This window comes from Strix aluco, chromosome 25 (assembly GCF_031877795.1).
Source record: "Strix aluco isolate bStrAlu1 chromosome 25, bStrAlu1.hap1, whole genome shotgun sequence".
Taxonomy (NCBI): Eukaryota; Metazoa; Chordata; class Aves; order Strigiformes; family Strigidae; genus Strix; species Strix aluco.
In genome coordinates, this window is record NC_133955.1 from 7228570 (window position 1) to 7250948 (window position 22379).

General features: G+C 51.3%; 1 protein-coding gene across 2 annotated transcripts in view; it reads right to left on the bottom strand.

Moving 5' to 3' along the window:
• PLXNA2 (plexin A2) overlaps positions 1-22379 on the bottom strand; it is a 175191-nt gene that overhangs the window by 140231 nt on the left and 12581 nt on the right. For both annotated transcript variants that reach the window (XR_012626410.1, XM_074850385.1), the window contains exons 2-3: positions 12826-14080; positions 11308-11490 (exon numbers count right to left, since the gene is read on the bottom strand). Coding sequence is in view for 1 of the 2 variants with exons in the window: in XM_074850385.1 (XP_074706486.1) it covers positions 11308-11490; positions 12826-14013 (1371 nt within the window). In the remaining variant the exon portion in view is untranslated. The remainder of the gene's footprint in view (positions 1-11307; positions 11491-12825; positions 14081-22379) is intronic.

Consider the following 22379-nt stretch of genomic DNA (forward strand, 5'->3'; position numbering starts at 1 on the left):
GTATTTCTCTTGTTTTCTTTGCACTTTGGATTACAAATTAATTTTCAGACCAACTCTCTGGAAAGTTAGAAAGTGATGTTATCCCCTTTCCTGGTAGGAAAATCACAGACAGAAATCAGCCTGCCCCTGTCTTTCAAACTTCTCAGTCTCTCTTCCACTACACCTGTCCCTCAACCTGTACCTTCCAGATTATTCTGATTATTTATTTCTCAGTAACAAGACCAAGTTCCAAGCATGAAAGGTTCAGCACAAAGAAAGTATGACCAAAAACCAGAGGGGGTCAGACTGGCGTCCTTTGGCCTCAAAGTGCTGCGGAATGATTTAGCCCAAATATACTCAAGAGGCACATTTGGTCTGAGAGTCAAAAGGAAGGAGAAGGTGGGAGGAAGGGACTCTGGTTTTATTCCAACTCTGCCATTCACCGATTTAAGCGTGTAAGACCAGGCTAGCCCCTTCACTTCTGCGTGCTCACTTGCATTCACGGTACAAAGTCTCTCAGAGTGGGAAGCTTTAAGAGCATTGGGCAAAAAGCATCAAAGAAACTCGGATCTGAAAGCAGGCAAAAGGATGCTCTGTTTTTCCACTAATAAGCGACTGGCTGCAGGATGACTAGCAAAAGCAAACATCGCATTAGTCAGCCAAATGTTAACTCAGAGCTGCGAGGTTGCAGGCTGCGAACACTCCCAGCCGCTCGGGAAGGTAAGTGCTCCCAGCTGGAGGCACAGCGATGTTTATTTGAAAGACCTTGTTTTAACCCGGTGTCTCTCCCTCACCCTTTTTTCTTTACTTTGAGCAGCTCAAGGGACCAACTCTTCCCACTGATGGGGATCTCAGGATTGGCATCCTCTCCAAGCAGCAAATGCAAATCACTCTTTAAGTTAGTGGCAATGACCAACTTAACAGGCCCCACTGCTTTTAATGAGCTGATGAGGGGGAGGAAGAGGCCGAGGCAAGATGAACAATTACCACCTACAGTCACGGCAGCGCTTTGTGCTGCCTGACTCGCGCTTTAGAGGATGCTCAGGCTGGTTTGCGTAAGGCCTGCAGGCAGGTTGATGAGATTAAAGCCCAGCACACAATAAATAATTTAGCAGCTTACCACAAAAAAAAAAAAAAAAAAATCCCACACCGTATAATAGCTAGGCTGTATGATGTGTACATTCATTTTAAATGCACATCACTTTCATCTACATGTATCTATTTGATGCAAAAACATGTAACCAAGCGAGAAGGAACAACCAGGAAAAGGTGGCAGGGCCGCGGCTGAGGCGCAGGCAGGGGATGACGGGACAGATGCTGCCGAAGCCACGTACTAATTATTCCAGGCCTGCCCGTGCTGCCGCCTGCTTGCACGAGTGTCGGAGGCATCGTAAACCCTCGCTCAGCCAAGGACTCCTCCACTGTCCTGCCCTGGTCCCACAGGCTGCCCAGTACAGAGGGGCGGTGGCTGGCGGCAGCTGCCCTGGGCTCGGCGCTGACTGGGAGCGTGACGTGAACCCCACGGGGCCGGCGGCTTTGGGTCACGCACGAGGCAGCCCCGGCCCCGCCGGCCATCGTCACCTCTCGGTGGGACAGCACGGCCTTGGCGGCGTGGCCGCAGGCCCTGGAGCACCGGGCTGGGAAAAGGTTTCTAATTTTACAGACAGGGAAACCTGCCCGTAAGGCAGAGCTGCCTGACAGATGGGAATCACCGCCACGTCCCCTCCGTCCCAGGCCAGACCTTTCTGCGACCAGACCACAGATCCCCTTCAGCGTCCTCAGGGCTCACCGAGCCCCAGGGAGGATACAGCCACGTACAGGGGTGTAAATCACAATGTGCAAATTCAAGTTATAAAGCAGCAAATTGCGAGCTTGAGTAACATACTCAATGTCAGCTCAATAAAACCAGTGGCTACGTGAGAAGGAGAAAGCAAACACCCCTACCCTCACAGTACCACCGCATTTCTCTCCCCCAGCTGCCAGAAGTGGCTCCCTCCCTGCCTGATTAGCATCATCCCAGATTTCTTTGAGACACACCTAATGAATGACCATAATCTTCCAACCTACAGTTAAGGTGACAGTGGGGGAAAAAAAAACCCACAACCAAAACCTAAATGCATGGGATGACCAAATGCACCAGACCCTCGGACGGTGTGCGTGCAGGGGGGTGGCTGGGAGAAGAGCCATTGCTGGTGATAAGCAGCAGTCACATTTAGACTGAGTGTTTTGCTGTTCTTTTTATCCAAGACACAGCCAGGAAAGCCTATGGCCCTACCACACACCCCGGGGAGCTTCTCCTGCACAAAATTCTCCTGGGGTCTGCGTTCCCCAGCCCCTGGGAGTTCCCTACCGCGGGCAGGGGTTTATCTCCCTCCTTTATTGCTCAGGCTGGGCTGCCTGCAAAGAGCTCCCTGAAGGCCTGAGAAATGTAGGCATCTGCCTGCCCATGCATCTCGGCAGAAATGAAAAGAGGGTAATAAAAGGCAAGGGGAGGTGGGGAGACTATGCATCATAACAGGCGTAATGGACTAATGCTAATATAGAGACTGGCCGCATCCAATCCACGCCTGTCTGGCACAACCATAAATATCGGGCAGACGCTCAAGTGATGGATTTGCCTTTGCAAACCAGGCAGTATTTTACAGCCCCACTAATGCTGTCGTTGCCCTGGCCGGCAGCAAAAAGCAACCGTAACAACAATGGGTAGTAAACTTGATTGTGGGATTGAGGAAATATTAAAGGCAGCATCAGTCACATGCACAAGGGAAAGCCTAACAGCAAGTCCCACAGCAAACCACGGCGCTACTGCTTTTGCACGGCATTTCACTCCCTGACTGTCCCCAAATCCCAACCTTTTTGCAGCAGCAGCAGCTGAGGGGCCATGCCAGCATGCGGGACTCTTCCTGCAGATTCCCCCATCTCTCCCAGCATGTTTGTGTCTTCCACAGTTGTTTTTTTGCCTCAAGGAAGCATTTATAGAAGCAACATAGCGTGGTCTTCTCACAGTATTTCTTGCCACCCAGGGATTTAAGATCTTACAAATGGACCGAAACCCATGTTATTTTGACCTCTGAGGATTTTAAAAGCCCGCAGAAAAATATATATATAGTAAAGAAAGCATGAACTTCTTGACTCATAAATAGAAAGGCAGGAGTCTAACACTGCCCTACCCCCCAAAAACCAACAACATCCAGAACACAGCAACTTCTTCAGATTTACACTCAGAGGAAAGCAAAGGACAGTCAGAAAAACTAACATGAATTCACAAAGTAGTTTGGTATTTCCTGATATTTTTTACTCAGATTACTTCAAGAAGAAATTCATTATTGAACTAGATTAAAATGTAGCTCCACTTCTAGCATGAAACGGAGGAGGAATAACTTCTGCCTCACTTCATGCTCATAAAGGAGATAATACCTCTTCTAATAAAAGGTGTGGGGATTTAATTATCTCCTAAATATATTAAAGAAAAAAACCTTATGTGCACATGGGGGAAAAACAGTCTTTTTGGTAACTATTTCCCAATAGTTACTTCGGTAAGTCATCCCAAAGGACATGAGCTGATGCACCTCAAAACTCCTGTCACCCTCACAAGTGTCCCTCGGAGCTTTATCCCTGCCTGCATAAGTGTTGGACAGGGAGGGCCAGGATCAAACCCCCAGAGATGAATCAACACAGAGAGCTCAAGAGAAACCCCCTTCAGCACATGGAGCCCCTCTGGGGTGCTGGTTGCTGCTGGTGGAGCTGGTGAGATCTCTGGTGAGCCCTGCGGAGAAGGACTTGGGGGTACTGGTAGTTGAAAAGCTGGACATGACCCAGCAACGGGCGCTAGCAGCCCAGAAAGCCACCCGTGTGCTGGGCTGCACCCAGAGCAGTGTGGGCAGCAGGTCGAGGGCGGGGATTCTCCCCGTCTGCTCCACTCTCCTGAGACCCTCCTGCAGTGCTGGGTCCAGCTCTGGAGGCACCAACATCAGAAGGACACGGACCTGCTCGAGTGGAGCCAGAGGAGGCCACAAAGATGCTCGGGGGGCTGGAGCACCCCCCTGTGAAGACAGGCTGAGAGAGTTGGGGGGGTTCAGCTGGAGAAGAGAAGGCTCCGGGGAGACCTTAGAGCGGCCTCCCAGGACTGAAAGGGGCTACAGGAAAGGGGGGAGGGACTCTTGATCAAGGGGGTAGGGATAGGATGAGGGGGAACAGTTTTAAACTGAAAGAGGGGAGATTTAGCCTAGATGTAAGAAAGAAATTTTTTACAATGAGAGTGGTGAAACACTGCAACAGGTTTGCCCAGAGACTTGGTAGATGCCCCATCCCTGGAAACATTCAAGGTGAGGTGGGATAAGGCCCTGAGCAACCAGATCTAGTTGCAGATGTCCCTGCTCACTGCAGGGGGGGTTGGTCTGGATGACCTTTAAAGGTCCCTTTCAACCCAAACTATTGCATGATCCCATGATCTCGGAGGCAGGCTGTTTATCATGCATAAGGCTGCCCAGCCACTTGCAGCCTTTACTAGCTCCACTTCGTTTAGAAACGAATAAAATGTAATTGTTGCACTCAAAAATTTCAAGCTGATTTTTCAAGGTGCCTGAACCTGGGTAAGAACCAGAGTCATTGCCATCTCATGAGCCAAGAAACAGATTAAAGCAGACTCTGAGCCCACCTGGCTCGATTTCACATACATAGCATTTCCCGAACACCTGCCCCTTAGCTCTCCAGCAGCTATAAAAATACATCCCAACTTTTCCTTTTTTCTCATTTTACTTGCTCTGCCAGGCAACAGATAACAGAACTATAAGTAATGTTAGGAGAAGAGGAGGCCAATTTCATGCCTTTAAAAGGTGGCAGGGCCATTCCTGAACGGCTCAAAACCAGAGTCTAGAGGGACTTGGCAGCTCTGCCCCTTCTCCAGCACTGAAACATGCACATTGGTGCTCTCCTTTGGCCTCGATCACTTTTCATATTCCCTTGCACAAATTCCAATTAATAATAAGACTCCAACTTCTGGCTGCTAACAATAACAAATGCAAGGGACCATCAGGCATTTTGGGGACACATTTCTTACACAGATGGAAGCAAAGGGGAATTATTGTCTGAGGCTAGAAAATCCTTGTTTAGGGAAAAAAGAATTCCAGCTTCTCCAACCACACCAGAGCAAATCACCAGCAATACAGCACCAAATAAATACCCCCTTATTTCACGTCCTAGGGCAAGAAACAGAGACTTGTTTCTCAGACCTTTCAATTAAACAACTCCTTCAGTCAAGCAAGGATCATCTGCCATCTCACACCTCTGCTGGGACACAGAGGTCTGTGCTCCGGGGGTGATGGATTGATCACTAAGCCAGCAAAGCACCTGACCTTACAGCCGGTGGCTAAAACTAGGCATCTCCTTCAGAAGCGTCTGTGAACGGATGGTTTTTATCTGCTCAATATCAGCCTGATGTCCTCTTGGCTTCTCTACACACTGATGCAACCAACTTTTTCCTAAAGTGCTACGGAATGTGTGCGGGGGCGATAATTAAGGATAAATTAAAAGGATGAGATAACCACCCGTAGAATGAAGTCAGATAAGGACAGGTTTGGACATATATTTCATTGCGGAAGACCTACTTTATTCCCACTAATGGAACAAATTAAATCAGCCAAGCTGAATAAAACTATCACATACCGAGACGTAACAACGCACTTAAAGTTCGCCTTTCCCCCGACTGCGTAATCCCATCGGTTATCCCCGTCCTTCGCAAAAGCGGAGCTTCGCCTTTGTTGAAAGCAATGACAGACAGTACGCACCGTGCGTCCAGGCCTTCAACACGTAAATAGGAACACACTTCCAATCGTGAAAACTAGTTTCAGCACTACGTATTTTTCCGTAGTACTTCTCCAGACAGATCCCAAGCAGCTCCTCACAGGTGACCCTGCACGCCAGAATTGATTCAAGCCACGTGCAGCGCAGCTGCCACTGGGACAGCGCGTTACAGGAGCCCAGAACAACGTCTGAGCCCCTTTATCCAGGAGGATTGGGTGAGAATTGAGACGCACGCGCTATCCTTCACCTCAGGGCATCTGAAATGACCAAACTCGGGTTCTTGCCTGCAGCACCAAAGTTTACACGAAGACACAATGCAGAGCACTTTCTGTTTCCTTTGCAGAAGCAACCCCTGGCCGCAGAGCCCAGCCCTGACAGCCGATACACCAGCACTGAGAAACACACCCCACACCTCGGAGCGTCTTCGAACACACAGATCAAAGACTTATCGCCACTGGAGCCACTCGATGCGGGGTGAAAACCAGGAACAACATCACTGTTACTGCTTTTCCTGGGGAGCCATCGCATGTGCCATGCTGGAGCGTTCCCAGCTCACGGGCACGTAGGCGAGGGATGGCGAGGCTGCCGGCTCCCGCTGCAGGACCTGCATTTTTCCTACAGCAGGCATACACAGCGTGATGGTAAAATAATACATAGACGGTGCACTGTCAGACAGAGAAGAGACATTTATTTATTCTTGATCACAAACAATGTCCTCCATTGACAAGCTGAATGAAGGGCACTTCACTGATTTATTAGATCTAATAAGAAACAGACCTCTTGGGATGAAATACAAGATTGATTTTTAGTGGTGAGCCACGCTGCTATCCCAGCCACTGTGCTCAGCCTGATGAGATGAAACCAGGCATGCACAGGGACAGAGAGAGCTGAAACAGCACTGGGTAGGAGAAATAACTGGAGAGATTTGCACGAGGAAGGAGAGATGAAATGGAAACAAAGCTTGCAGTAGCAGCCCTTCAAACTGAGGGTTACTCTTCCTGCAATCCTTCTTTCTCCCACTAAGCCTAAGAGAAGAGCAGCAAACTACTAGGAAGTTTAAGGGCAACTCCGGAATGGTTCTTGGGAAACCTCCAAGTCAGACCCTTCCCATGCATCTGCCTTTCAGAGGAGCCCCTCTAAATATAGCAAGTATAATTTTCACATCAGTCTCAGCATCTACCAGGCAAAACACATTAGCTGAGTTCCGTGGATGCCGTTTTCCATCAGGAAAAAGACAACTAGCACAGCAGTGCTTAGCTTGAGGCCCTATTAATAGCAGTCCTAATTATATGGCTGCAAATTTAATTCATAGCAATGATTAGTGTCAAAATCAAAGGCATCACACATCAATATTGATGGAATTGTATGAAGCCCATAAACAGAACAAGCAAGCCGACACATCTCCCCCCAGCAGTTAGTTGCTGTTAACTGTTGCATTAATGTCTCTTCTAATATTGCTCTGTGAAAATTGTTTTATTGCAGGAATCCACCATTCGGAATGATTACGTTTCTAACATGATCCCCTTCCCCCTTGCTCCCCCAGCCACGAAGCTGAGACGCTTTGGAAGGAGAGCTGGACCACCGAGCCGCAGGGAGATCTGCATCCCCTGTACCTGTGCTTTACCCGAAAGGTCATGGCATCACCGTGAAGCAAATCATCACATTTGCTTTTCATCCACTTAGAAAAAACTGCTGAGGAACAGTCGTTGTCAAAAGCAGCGGGCTGGCGGGGAGCAGGCGGGGGGCATTGCGGGGTGCAGCCATTTCGTAGAGGACATGCCCCAAGCACACCGCCAGTCCCTGCCCAAGCCATGTCCCATGTGCAGGTGGGTCGTGGGGACAGGCAGCGGCTGGCCGAGCCAGCGCCATGGGAGAGAATTCCTCCTCCAGCACCAGGTTTTAACGGAGAATAGATGCATTGATTCACCCATCTCCCTTCAGCAGTTACCGAGGACAGACGGAGCACAGACCTGCACAGAGCTGCGCGAGGAGCAGCTGACCCAGCCGGGGCAGCCACGGCAGGTACGAGCACACCCTCCGCCCTGAACTCAAACCCTGACCCCAGCAAGTGCTCTGGTTCCCTGCAGGAAAGATGCCAAGTTCATTGTCAACTGACTTATCTGATATTAAGGACTTATTTGCCAGCAGCTCTGGTATCACCACCCCTCAGTGCAGCATGGCCACGCCGAACTCACAGCCGGGCCGTGCGGACTCCGCGGGTGACCTGCCCGGGCTGCCCGCATCAGCCAGACCCACGGGGCTCCAAAACCCTCAAAGTGAGCGGGGAGCTCAGCCTGGGAAAGCTGCCAGCCTTGACACAGGGCTCCGCACTGCTCCCGGGCAGACAGAACACTGCTCTCTCCTTCCAGTGCTGGCTGCCCGAAGGAGCAGAAAGGGACCTCAAACGTACCCAGGAACAGAGAAAGGGGTAGAGCTTCGGCAACACAGGGCTATGACAAAGAGTGCAGGCAGGGATGTCTGGGCAGGCAGGAGCTTGGGGACCCTCAGCAAGCAGCTGCTTCGGAGGAGAGAGGCTGAAGCAGCAGCCACCACTTTCCTAGGGAACATCACACGAGGTACTTAGGTGAATAGTTAATGGGAAGAAGGACATCAGGGAGATAACGCAGCATTTTCCATAATGAATTCTCACTGGGGAAGCACAGACAAATTTGAAAGATTTCAGAGCTGGCTCCCTGACTTCTTCCCTCCAGCTACACAAAAGTGTCTTCTTCGAAACCCCAGACTGAGCCACCAGCTTGTTTCCAAAGTAAATCAGCGGCTGTGGGAGAGGGAGTAGGTGTGACGTAGCTTTCAGACATTAATTGTGGAGGTAGATATGCAAGGTGGCGAGCTGGAGGAGATAAGGCGTCTATCTATAAATCTCTGGCACTTACAGAGGTGCATACATTTTTACCATCCTCATTTCACATATGGGGAAGAAGAGATACGGAAACGTTTACAGTCCTGAGCATCCTGAGCGCTCGCTGACTTCGAGACACGTCTGGTCTTGGAACACGCACAAAAACCAGAGACAACCTGTTAACTTCCCACCAGGTCTGCAACGCCTCCTCTGCAGTGAGGCTCCCGAGAGCCCCACAATTCAATGCAAAGCTGCTTCCTACGCTTCACGTGGCCTCTCTTAGGCCACGTAAAAGATAATCCCACATGTCAAAGGCGGAAAGATTTACTAAAAGTGCGGACAGGACTGCGAGATAGAGAACGACGGCCTCAGCCCCGTGGAGCGGAGGGCAGGACAGCGGTCGCCCCAGCTAAGGGTAATGGGACGCACGGGTCTCATCAGCTGCAGGCAACTCCCAGCCAGGTTAAATAAGGGTGCGTGGCCAATGCCATGGAGGGCTGACTGGAGTGAACGCCTGGAATGAATTTGAGAGATGAGCCAGCTTTCTTAGTGCCTGGTTACCGCTCAAAGAAGAGGTGAAGGAATTCCGCAGCCCTCCCTCTGGCCAGTGAAGTGGATGGGCATGAACAGATTAACTCTGCATCCAAACGGTGGGTGTTCAGTGTAGAACAGTGCAAGGAATTAAACGGTGCTGGAGAGGCTGCTGCTTCTGTAATCTTACATAATTCATGGGACGGGACAGTAAACACCTAATGTGCACGCACAAGCTGTTTGCTTTAACTGCCTCTAAATGCGGCACCTCCCCAGCCCGCCCCAACCAGCGGGTCCCAGGCTTCAGGGCTGGCCTGGAGCTCCACACCCCCCCCCCACCGGGCTGAGCACCCCTGCCACCTGCGCAGGGAGGAGAGGGGCTCTGCTTACAATCCCACTCCCCCCCCCCCCCCCCCCGTTCAGAATTGCCCCACTGACACTCGAGCAGCACCAGGGAGGCACGTAATTTACTACTACTCAGCACTTGTAAAGTGCTAAATGAATATTAATGAACTGATGTAATTAAAATGATGCAGACATTCAAGTGTAGTATCTGCCTGTCCTTGTATCTTCCTGGATAGATGAGGAAGAAATTCCCTGCTGCTTAAGGACACAAAAAAATTAACAGCCTGCTGTTGATTACATTTGTTAACTCTTTCCATGGTACAATGATGCAGGGTGTGCATTTAGCAGGTTCACCTACTGCTGTCATTTACATTTTAGGTTAATTTGAAGGATCTCAGCTTTCCAGAGCAGCATCTCCAAGGCTGGTTTTGCTGGAGCTGGTTCAGACTTCTGCGCTCACTGACGAGCTGGCTTCCGCTTGCAGACCAACAAGGTGTGTGTGGGGGGTCCCCTCTGCTTACACACCCCAAGGCCATTTCCACACTCATTTTAAATACGGAACTCTCAAGAGAGGACTAGTGAGGACCACACAACAGATGTATGACCGGGCCTGACCAGCCTTTGCACCCCACTTACTGAAGAGCAGTTCAGAGGACTCAAGGCTGGCAGGGAGCGGGGGGACAGGACAAATTCAAATTCCAGTTGGACTTCAAAATCCTAAAACTCACCCCAGTTCCCCCTCACCTCCTGTGCTGGGGAGGGGGGAGGAAACCAGCAGGAGCATCTCTTTGCCCTGGGCAACTAGCCCCATCGTTTGTGATGCAGAGGGTGAGGAATGTTATCTTCCAGGACTGATCAATCATCCAACTGTCAGAGGGATGAGCAGGAGGTAAGAGGCAGAGAGGAGCAGTAGGACTTTGCCCTGAGGCTTGGTTTCCAAAAGCAGCCAAGTTAACCCATTCCTACCTCTCCATGACCAAACATCCTGCCACCATCAGCAATTTTGCCATCATCAAAAGCTTTCTAACTCATGGTCTTCTACGTAAGTTGCAGTAGGATTGCTGGGAAACAACGGAAAACTATTGCATGGTTTTCCATCAGTGCGTCAAAAAGGAGGATGAATCTGAGACCTTGGATACAGCTTGCTGAGGTTCACTTGTACTCAGAAGTCGCAAGCCAGCTCCTCACTCTTCTCTAATCAGACTGGCCCATTACTGCCTTGATCATTTCTGCATCAGCCCCGCAAACACACACACACACCATCGTTCACTGAATGATAAAATGCAAAAAACCCAGACAAGCAACAGGGTAACGCTGTGCTGTACAGGCAGGCAGTGTGTGCGAGGGCTGGCACGGCGCTGAGCCGTGTTACGCTGCCGCTGCTGAGGGAAGTCTCTGGCTGGAAGCCCGGGAAGGTGCCCTCAAGCCCATATGAGGGGACGCTCTGGCGCGGTAACGCCGCAGAGCAATGGGAATGGCGTGGCCTCCTCTGGGCCCTTGTCCAGGACCATCCTGCAGCAGTTTCTGCTGCACCTTTCCCAAGGCTCGGCAATCCTTCGCTTCAGAAGAAACCACAGCAACGCCACTCTCTACTAACAGCTGATGGATAAACTTTGCCTCACCATGCCAGGCCCTCTGTGACCCAAACCCTGTGTTTTTTGCTCCTGACTGGCTCCCAGTTTCATGCTGGGAAACATCTGTAAGACACAGCAGCAGCTACACGCATCAGAGTCTCCCAAGAGAAATGAAAAATGGATCCTGGCTCTCCAAAGCCACGGAAATAAGCTTACCTTCTTCAGCTTGCCAGTCTTAGTCCCCACGAACACCACGCTGTAGCCGTTGTAGACGTAGGAAGCAACAGAAGTCATCCGGTCCCGGCTCGAGGTGAAGAGCGTCACCCCGTCCACCGGTGTCGAGCCTCCCAGGGGCTGGTTGATGTCGAGCCCGCAGAAATTGTCATCAATGGGGACTGGCTGGAAAGACGAGGTTTGGGGCAGCCGTGAGTGAAATGCAAAGCGCGGGGCAGCCCCGCACCCTCGGGCTCAGGCAGCGGGGAGCCGGCGGTGCTGACAGCGGGGTGGGAGCCACCAACACGCCACCCCCTGTGCCCAGGGCCCCTCAAGGCCATACAAGCCCAGCAGCTGGCAGCTCGCAGCGGTGCTGGCACTGCCATGCGTGGTGTGGGACAGGCTCGGGTCAGCCACCAGCCAGAGGACGGCCGGGCAGGGCTGGTCCCACCCCATGAGAGAGGAGAGGACGCTGCTGCTCATTCCCCGCAGCCACCTCCCTCTGGCACAAGCAGCCCAGCTCCAGGGCAGAGTTAAACCTCCCCCACGGGAACACGGGGCTGGTGGGAAGTGCCAGACTGTGTGGAAAGGTGGGTGATCACCCATGGAACGGGCTCTGGCAACACAAACCACCCAAGTGCTAAGCAGGAAGACACATTCCTGCTCCTTCCACCGCCCACAAGCCACCTCTCTGTGCCTCAGTTTCCTTCCTACAACACGGGGAACACAGACACTGCCTTCTCCCTGCAACACCACATGCCACGAGTAAAGGAAAATCGTCCTGCCAACAGCTAAGTATTATCACGCCCTATCAGCTGAGGTTGCTCGAGCAAGTTCCTAAGTGGCACAGGTGGGGTGGTGACACGGGTGGCCAGTCACCGTCATGCTGACTGCAATCCACTCATTTTCCACAAGGGACATTAACTACCAAATGCTCAGGCACATCTACTTGCAACTGCAATGGGATGACTCTCCCCAGTGCAAGCCAGCACTCAAGCTTTTCTTCACCTTCCTTCTTTCATTTCATTTAACCCACGTTTATCTCTTCCCAGCAGCCAAACTTAATATGCTTGGCAAAAGAAGGCCCCAGGGATTCTCAAGTCAGCCCAGGAACAATCTGCATGTGAATCAAGATTAAAGAAATCAGCTGAATAAAAAATACAAGAGACGCAACTGTCATTTGTATTTATCTTGTTAGTTCATTGATACCACCCTCCTGCTCGGGGAAGGGCGAGAGCCTTCCTCCGGCTTCCAGAGCCCCAGGTTGGGAAGAGCAAATGCTTCCGGCAAGCTGCACGCTTTTACTCATCTGTTGTGATGCTACCCCGTCCTTTCACTGTCATCACCAACTGCCTGATAAGAACATGGATTAAAGGGGAGGAGGACTGCTACGTCTGGTCTGTGTTCAGGGAAACTGAGGCACAGAAAACTGATCCTATTCTGCAAGCTCGTGTTCCACAGGGCCGGGCACCAATACCGGTTCTCAAGGACTCCCATGGCCAACAGCCAGAGCATTCTTACCGCTTTAGTGCACTGGACGTCCTTCCCCAGCAGCCAGTTGAGCTCCAGGTTGCCTTCCCCCTGGTAGCAGGACTGCAGGCGGTCCTTGATCTGAGCATTGATGGTGCGAATGGGGAAGACGCAGAGCGCAGAGTCGTCAGGTGGCTGATGGTACTGCTTCTGTCCCTTGGAGAAAATGGCAAAGAGGACATCCTCCTGGGCGGTGATGTTGAGGGACTTGGCCAGCACGTCTCCCGGCTTGGCGAGGTACGCTGCTTGCAGGAGGCGGTACTCTGTGTCCCCCTTGACGCAGCCAAAGGGCAGAGAGACGTAGGAGTGGAACTTGGGGTCGTCTTTGCAGAGACGGACGATGCGAGACGTGTAGAAGAGATCGCTGGCGGAGTTGATGGAGACACCCTCAGGGGTCTCTGGCTGGACAGTCAAAAAATAGACAAAGTTGCCACTAGCAAAACCATAGATGTAGAAGATGTCAAAGTGCGAAACAAGGGCCAAGGTATCTGAGGGGATTTTGATGAGGGATGAGACAAAGTCACTGTGGAGCTCATAATCCAACATTGCTGATGACTCTGGGTCCCGGGGAAGTTTGCGGCTGGAGAGGGTGGGGAAATAATCCTGCTTCCCATCCACTGCCGTGCCAATGAAGAGCTTCCCATCTTCCCCTTCTGAGCGCACGATCACACCGTACATCGTGCCCGTCTTATTGACGCTGGACAGGTAGTGCTCCTTTTTGTGCGAGGGCTCTACCAAGATGAAGAGGTCATCCAGGCGCAGCAGCTTGCAGACCCCCTGATAGAGGCTGCCACAAGCCAGCAGCCGGTTCTCAGAGTAGTCGATGATCAGCAGCTTGTTGACGTTGTTGGTGAGGGTGAGGATTTCGCTGCATGGCTGGACGATGAGCGGGGGGTAGCAGGATTTATTGTCCTCCTCGGGACCAGTTTTATGAGCCACCAAAATGGTCAGGTTACCTGAAAGCTTGTAAACCCTGTTGATAGCTCCAACGTAGACTGCTCCGGTGCCTTGGTGGACAGTCAGGTGGTTGAACGTCCAGTCCCGGTTCTCAGAGTGGAAAGTGCTGAACAAGGCATTGCTGGACACATTTCGGGAGAGCGATGCCAGGAAGAGACAGAGCAAAGCCACCGACCAGCCATCGGAGTCCGGTACCCGAGGCCAGTTCTTCCTCTGATCCATCCTGGGAAAGGCAAACTTCGTGTTCCCCGTGTGTGTCCTGTGCCCCAGCAACGTCCCTCACATGGTTCTGGGGAAAGAAAAGAAACGTACAGAGCAAAGGATTAGATCCAGTGCACCCTGCAGATAAAATTCAAAGGAGGCTTTCTAATTACACAGTCCTTGAGATAAAGTGAGGACGTCTCTAAGCCCAACAAGAATTAAGCAGGTCTCCTAACTTATTGGTAAACAGTTCAGGCTTGATGTTTTGCCACTTGGTTCAGCCTCTGCGTGTTAATTTGTTATGTGGTTTAGCTGTTTATAACGTACTCTGCTCAGCCATGGGAGGGGATAATCAGCTTCAGCCCAAGACAAAGCCTGCAGCTCACACACCCAACCATCAATCTGCAATCTTGGCTAAAAGGATGTCTCCTGCAGGGTATGTTGTTGGAAGCAACAGAGGAAATAAGAGGTGTTTTCTACCTTTAAATCCTCTATGATTTAATTTGGAAACCTGAGGAAGAAGTCTCACGCAGGCAAGTTCATTGAGCATATACACACACCAACACTGCCAGCATCTCCCCTCACCCCTCCCCAGAGCCAGAGGTGCCCCTGCAGGAGCTTTTCAGGGCAGAAACTGCTCCCCACCTTCACAAGATACTTTACTGATGAGCAGCAGCTGCTGGGGTGCACAAGTGGTTACATCAGCAACCAGACACTGCCAGCAGCACCCTGGCAGGGGAGAAATTACCAATCTGGGAGCCTTGGACAAATTTCCTGCTCTAACAAAGCTTGTAGGTGATGATTAAAACCCGCACAAAGCAACAGCTTGGACACTGGGTCCCAGAAGCCTCGATGCCAACCAAACTGTTCACGTGCCCTTCCCAATAGCTCTGTGGATAACAGGCAGAAGTAGAGTCTCCTTCGACTGACAAGGCAAGGTGAAACTCGAGCTGGAGATCTCTGGCCAAAATCTATGGGGAAATGAGGCATGAAAGGCAGGTTTGGTTGTTGTCTGGTTGATGTTAATTTTGCTTTCGTGGGTGCTCCTACAGCACCTAGACCTCACTCGGGCCCAAGGGACGGCTGGAGCCCCGCTGAACCCAGGCCCCATCCTCCCCGCTCACAGAGGCTGAATTAGGAATCACCGGGCTGGAATTTCCTTAGGAAGCAGGCGCTCGCCTCAGAAAGGCTCCGGCTGCGTGAGGCATGTTTACATCAGAGCTTTCCATCCGCCCTTCCGGCCAGCGCGCACAGGCAGGCAGACACAGCGCCTGTTGAAGACGACCCTTGTAACCTGCTCCACCTCATCACCGCACACCTCTGATAAGGTGGCAGACTCCCCTAACAAAAATATGAACATTTAAAATAATCCAAATCCATGCATTTCCATGTTTGTCTCATCTAAGGGGGTCCGGCTCACATAGGAGGTATCGGCTCGGTTCCCACCTCAGCCCTGGACTTCCAGCTCCCCTCGGGCTTGGCTGGAAGCGATGCCGGCCAAGCACCCCACATGGCAGCAAGGACCCGGCTCAGCAGAACTGCTTGGAGAAGCCGTGGGGCCAGAAGAACAACACTCTGGGGCAGACACTGTGTAAGGGCCCTGAGAGCATCAGGGTTCTGCACTTCCCTCATCACCACAGACATGCCTGGAGGTCACAGGATTGTGCCTCATCCTTGTCATCACCTCCAGACCTGATCACAACTTGTGCTCCTGGCTTGGCCTCAGCCTTGTTCATCACCACAGATGTATCTGACCGCCTGGACCCAGGAAACCATCACAAAGTTCTCCTTTATCCCAGATTATGCATTTCTTACACACTCCAGGCTGGATGACCAAAGGAACCATTTCAGCCTGCCTTGGGGACGGATGTTCACCACCACCTCACTGCACTGCAGGGTCATGCCAGCCCTGGGAAGAGGCCGAGGCTCCATCCCACCTGCCCTCTCTGCATGGAAGTCCCATCACCTCCCACCACGGCCACACAAGCCCCAAGCCCACACACCAGGGAGGAATTTGCAGCTCTGACTCTGCTCCCCTGGCCTGGGTGCAAAAGCAGGAGGCTGCTCCCTCGCACAGCCCACACTCAGCTGTCCTCACCTGCGGGCAGCCACCGATTTGATTGATGCTGATCTCAGTTTTGGTATTTAAAATAATTCATGCTGCTGCAAACCTACACTGAGCTCATAAGCGAGTGTCACCGAATGGCCGCTCTTTAGGCTTGTTAACGCCGGGAGCCAGAGACGGGTGTTTCTGAAAGGTGACAAAGGAGCTCTGTCCCTGGGCTGCACGTCTCGGTGTCACTGACAAGACAGGAGAAAAAGCAGTAATGGGTTTCTCATTCTGCTCAGGGATACGTTTCCCCGGCTGCTTGCTTCTTATTTCCAGTCTCTTAATTTCCACCTTTGGCTGAAGCAGTTTCTCTCCCAGTGAGGACGCAGACGCTGCTGCATCCTTATTATTGTTTGGATGATTGTGGCAGAAAGCAGCTGCCCGCGCTGCGGACCTGAACGCGCCACAACAGCACCGGGGTGACCTCCCCGGCTCTTCTCATTAAATTTCTGGGTGAACATCCCAGAACTATTCTCTGACTCCAGAATCTTTCAAAAAGGCACAAATCAAACGGTTCCGAGGATGAGCTCAGGGAAAGGCTCTCCATGCTGCCCACGTGTACGAGCGCTGCTGGAGACCCGTGGTGGGCACCAACGACCTGGTCACGGGCACCGGGATCCCAGAGCAGCTTTGCTCTTGGATAACACAGCAGCACAGCCCTGGCCACCGAGAAGTCTGTGCCTGTCACTGGCAGGGAGGTGCCAGCCGGCAGCGTGGTGCCTTCCTCTAAACACCCAGAGAACCCCGCTCCATGGAAGAGCTCAAGAAGAGCCCAGGAAAGCGGTCATAAGACTGCGGGTACGGGAGTCCTGTGGGGCGGCCGAGTCAGTGGCAGAGCACCCCCAGATCAACGCTCAGAGTCACTGCAGAGCACCCCCAGATCAACACATGAGGAACCTCAAGCACCTTGGCGCCCCAGGCAAGTGCTCGGACACAACAACCCAACTCCTCCTGCCTTGGGGAGGGCACAGAGGTGGCAGCTGCAGCACGGAGGGGCACAGAGAAAGCTCTGCCCTGGGCCGCACAGATGGGCTTTCCTCCAAGGCCAAAGCGTCCCTCACTAAAAGGAGCCTAAAAATAAAGCCTACCTCAGTTTCTCCTTCCCTGAGAAGAAGAGATGCTCCTGGGGCAGAGGGCTCTGGTTCAGGGGAAGCCCAGAAAGAGATTCTGCAGAGAATGGAGAGATGCCGCTGCAAAGCTCGGCACACAACCACATTCCTGCTCAGCAGCTTTCCAATTGTTAAAAAGGTGTTCCATTGCAAAGTGAGAAAAGGACAGTGCAAGCTAGAAATTAAGAAATTTAAATAATTTTATATACATATAATATATGTATGGGACAACAGAAGCTCTCACTTAGACCACAGCAGTTTTGTATCTTTTCCAGCAACATTTTCATTCAGAGACAGCACAAAAGCCAGAGCCAGTCTGGAGCTGTGGTGCAGCAGAGCTGTCAGCTGCAGCCCAACTTCTACGCAGTGTCTCAGTGTGAAGGTTTTGCAGAGTATTTGTGAACAGTCACTGCCAAAGGCAAGAGAGATCATCCAGGAAGAAGAATCTGCGTTTTCAAACGTTATTTGAAGATGGCAGAGCATGGCCATGAACTGGCATCCTACCCGAACGAGCCAGGGGACGATGACCCATCCCCACGTCACCCCCGCGGGAGCTGCTGCTGCCAGCTCCCCACTACCCCCCAGCTGGGGGGGGCAACATGTGGGTGCAGGACACAGATTAAGCAGTGCTCAGTGATACAGATATTAAACATCAACAGAGAGCCGCTGCATGCCCTACGGAAGAGTGTGGGGATGGCAGAATACAGCTGGGGAGTTAAATACCAGGGAGACAGGAGAGTGGGCAATTTTAACTCTGATCCTTAATGCTATTTGACCATTAATTCTTCCTCTTTTTTTTTGGAAGTGAGTTTAAAATATGGCCTTAAAAGCAATCTGAAGCTATTAGTAACGCAAGGTGAAAGAGAGAGTAAATTCAGGGACACAATATAAACCCAAGCAGCTGAAAGGCCTCAATTAGGCTGAAAGGAGTTATCTGGTATTTAAATAATTATTAGATTGAAGGAATAATCACAGGTCTGAGCCGATTTTTTTCCCCCCACTGTCATCCTAATGGAGACTATAATATTATTATTCAAATGCCCATGATTCTCATTGAGGGGGGAAGAAAAAAAGGGCTCATTTAATCTCCATGCGACAAGGCTTCAGGAGGCCCGATTAGTCATTTCTCTTATTTCAGCTGTCACTCACTCACGAGCACCACAGTTTGTCATTAGTGGTATTTTATGCACACACACACACGCAAAAAAAGAGTGAAAAAGGAAAATTAAAGCAAAAAGAGAATCTCCAGTGGAAAATGACGGATCAAAGGAACAATTTTGATGTCACTAGGGCGGCAGCTGCGTTTGCTTCGCGGTGACGGTATCTTTTCTTTTGGGGTAGGGTTGGTCTCGTGAGCAGCAATTTATACACAGCCCCACGCCAGCACCACTCTGCCCTCACCAACCGCCTCTGCTCCAACGGGTCCCGCGCTCCCGGGACGCCCCATCCCCTCCGGAGGAGGCAGCTCCTGCAGCCCCAGCACCTCCGACACACGGCAAATGTATCCGTGCCGACCCCAGCGCTCCGCATCCCAGCGCCACGTGCTCTTCCCGGGCTGTCCCTGTGTCGCTCCTGGCCTGGAGGGTCCCCAACCACCCCACAAAGCAGGAGCCGAGCAGGCGACAAAACCCTCTATGGTTTTTCTCCTAAAGGCCACGTGGGTTTGGGGAGCTGCCTCACAGAATGAAGCCTCCTGAGAAACCACTGAGCTTGCGGGGAGGGGGACCACGGGCCCATGATTGCTTTCTACGCTGGAGGTGGATTCTGCCCTTTTTGCTTTTTATAGTCAAATAAGATTCATTGCTGTGAGGCCGGGAGCAGGGAGACCGGCTGGCTCGCGCTGCTGACCTCCCCTGCAGGTCACCGGGCTGTCAGAAATCCCCCAGAATTATCGAAAGGGTCACCAAAAGGGCAGGCTACACTATATAAACTAAAATACAAGAACAAACCATTTGGAACAGCCTCACCCTTGCACCAGCTTGACCCTTTCTCTTTGCATTGGCTCCATATCGTATCTGCCAACTGGAATGAGGGGAAAAAAGCCGAGTTTGGCCATTTCTTCGTAGCAAGTAAGAACACACATGCCAGGTCTGCATCCCTCCTGCAGCCCATCGGGAATTTTTCTGTGAAACCTTTCCAACCATTAAAGTTGCCACAGTGATTTATCCTTTTGAAGAAATGATATTCAGGACACATTTGTCAGCTATGGAAGAAGACCTTACAATAATTAATATGGTTTTGTTTCGTTTTAATTAGACAAAAGCTCTGAGCCAAACTGTCTGATCTAAGCATCTCTGAGCTCTGGGATGTTTCCAGCCCAGAGCAGAGGTCCGGGTCTCAGTCCTGCCTCCTCGGCCAAGCCACTGCAGCCAGATGAGCCCCGCGCTGCCGAATCCCCCCTTCCCCAGCAGAAACCTGCCCACCCACTCGCACAAGTCCCTTCCTAGCTCCCAGCACCTTCGCCCCTTTCTCCAGCAAGAGGAGCCTCGGCACACTGGAGCCCCGAGCGGAGGTTTTTCCCAGCTGTCCCGGGGCAGGGCTGTGGGAGCCCGTCACCCACCACAGCGGCGGCGCCGAGGGAGCCCGGGGTGCAGCAACGGTGAGTTCTGAACCCCAGCAGTGTACAGCAGCCAGTTCAACCACTGGCTCTGGAGTTTGACACCGGCTGAAGTTACCGGCAGCTGGATGTGAAGTAACTACAGTTTTGTAATACAAAGCAATGAGGAGGGCTCCTAGCACCTTTCCTTTCTATTTTTTTCTTTTTAGAATACTTTGAGTCTAACAACAATAAGAGCAAGCTGCAAACACCAGCAAGGTGCCTGGCGAGAGGTCCAAGGTTTCTGTAGAGCTTAGTGAACCACAGGGATGACAAATACCAAGCCGTTCCTAAAGCTGCAACACTGAACCCTTTGGGTTTCAAGGCTGGAAACCACCTTTTTGCCTCACCCTTCTGCCTCGCTGCCCCTCGGCCGTGCCCGTCCCCAGCTCCGCAGGGCTGTGCTGGCAGCCGCAGGCAGGAACCGCGCCGGGAGCCGCGTCCTCACTTCCCCGGAGCTGCTTATTCACGGGGATGGTATTTCACAGGCTTGTCAGCTTTCTGAGAAAGAGTTAAGAGGGAAAAATACAGTATTGTGATTATTGCTTCCTCCAGCCCTGGGACAAGGAAGAGGAGGGGAAGAATGAAACCCAGCCGTGAAAAGGCATTTCCCTGATAACAAACACGATTGCATGAATTATGCACAAAATTTGTTCATATTGTCCAGATATTGTTTATACAATGCATACCGGATAGGTCACCTCTCCCCTCCATCTCCCTCTTGAGCACACACGTCTCAACAGGTCTAGAGTAAAAAGAAACAGAAAATCCCCTGGAGAGACCTGCTGTAAGCCCCATCTTTGCAACTGCATTTTGGAGAGCGCAGTGCAGCACCCTGACCTGACCCTGCTCCTGGCTCTGTGCCAGACTTGCTGAATGGACCTGGACAAGTCATGTTACTCAGCCTCAGTTGTTCCATCTGTGAAATGGGGATAATGCTTTCCTACATGAGGCACTTGGATAGTCAATCGACGAAAAACTCAAAAGGGAGTTACCAGGCATAAACTGTTGTAGTCAAGTATGTGTCAGGGCCTGGTTTAGCGCTTCCTAGTGTGCCTCTGTTCATACACTCTTTGAGCAGAGATTGTTCAGAGCAGGGCGGCTCTCCCCTGACAGTGAAGACAAGCAAACACAGGCACAGCTACCTCTGACCCCCAAGGATGCTGAAACATCCCTGTGACACAGCAAGGAAGCATTTCTTTAACACTGACAAAATCATCACCATCTCCAGGGGAGCACTGGCTCCTCTGGTAAATCTAAAGCGGGATGGCAGCCATGGCTCCGGCGTGGCTCACACCCTGCTGTGCACTGCAGCTGGAGACATTTAACCCACCAACCCTCAAAGATGTCCAGAAAAATTTATAATCAATCTAGGACACCTAGGTGGCAGAAATTAGACACCTTTTTCTCTCCCTGTGCTGATACTTGACACCTGCTATCTGAGAAACCACAGCTGGCAGCTATTGAGATTCAAGTACACTGCTGGAAATAGCTTATAAATTACCTTGCCCCAAGAGAGGTGCTGAGACCAGAGGACTTTATTCACCGTGCAGTCCCTGAGGACAGACCCAAGGCTGGTGACAACACCATGCACGGAAGCGCAGAACGGACCCTTATTTTCCTGGTTGCCTTGAAGTACGACACAGAGGGAAAATTTAACACTCAAGTTTCATAGCTGGTTTATTCAAGTTTCGGGAAGTCTCAGTTTCATCCAAACCTGTGTAAACAGGCCACTGGCTTTGGGTAACATTAAATCACAAAAGTCTGTGGCCAGAAAGTTGTGATTCTCTAAACCAGTCTCCTGGTGCAAGGACCAGCTACAATCATCATTCAAGAGATGTTTCTCTAAACTGTCCTGGAGGACCTCCAGAAACAGAGTCCACAACCTCTCCAGGCAATCTAGGCCAGTGTGTCCCCTAGAAAGAGCTTTTTCTAGTTTCCTACCCAAGTCCTGATGGACTGAGGTTTATCCACTCCTCTTCACTGGTGCACCTGAACATTGTTTGATTATTCATGGACTTCATTCCCAACAAAATAGAACTTAATGGATGGTGACCTTAGGTGCAAGCAGATTAAACGATTAAATGATTTGCCCAAGGCTAGTCAAAAGGTCCCAGTGGCAAAGCTAGGAGTTTTATCTCCTGAGCCTCAGCCCAGCACTCTCTCCCCAGGTGACATCCAGCTGCAGTTTATTACAAGAGAATATTACAGTGCAGCATGAGGGAAGATCACAGAGCGGCCACTGAACTGGAGGAGAAAAATAAGCAGCAGCTTCTCCTGGCCTCAGTCCAAGTGCACCACAGGCAAGTGAAGAACCCCAGCTTCAAATTAAATGGGTCCCCAGCCACTCCATTAAACAGAAATCCTGAAACAGAAATCCTTTGGCTGTGCCAGCCCTGTACAGCGAGTGGTGTTCGTTATCCCCAACACTCCCTACGGCAGCCAGATGTATTTACACAGTAGCCACAGTGCTGTTACCTAAGTAAACCAGGAAATTGTACATTTGTTAACGTTAGGTTCTGAGATGCTGAATCCCCAACTGTGCAGCTATAGATTTCACTCAGCCAGCAGC